The 210-nt window shown below is 29.5% G+C and overlaps 1 protein-coding gene across 3 annotated transcripts in view; it reads left to right on the forward strand.

Annotated features, from left to right (window-relative positions):
- Nucleotides 1–210, forward strand: part of LOC116852095 — a 42,205-nt gene that overhangs the window by 894 nt on the left and 41,101 nt on the right. For all 3 annotated transcript variants that reach the window (XM_032832111.1, XM_032832109.1, XM_032832110.1), the window contains exon 3: nt 53–157. In XM_032832111.1, the coding sequence (XP_032688002.1) occupies nt 53–157 (105 nt within the window). The remainder of the gene's footprint in view (nt 1–52; nt 158–210) is intronic.

The following is a 210-nucleotide window of genomic DNA, read 5'->3' on the forward strand; positions in this document are numbered from 1 at the left end:
ATATATATATATATATATATATATATATATATATATATATATATATTTGCAGAGAGTTAACTGAACTTTGGGGTCATAAACATAACATCCAACCACTAGCAGTGTCTGGAAAGCAAGGCCTACTTTTAAGGGAAGACGTCCAAAAGAGAACATCTTTGTAAGTTATATATCAAGAGCCATATTGTTGAAACGTTGTGTATATGTAAGTTC

Source organism: Odontomachus brunneus, unplaced genomic scaffold, assembly GCF_010583005.1.
Source record: "Odontomachus brunneus isolate Ranch 3 - 2012 unplaced genomic scaffold, Obru_v1 Obru_scaffold_202, whole genome shotgun sequence".
Lineage (NCBI taxonomy): Eukaryota > Metazoa > Arthropoda > Insecta > Hymenoptera > Formicidae > Odontomachus > Odontomachus brunneus.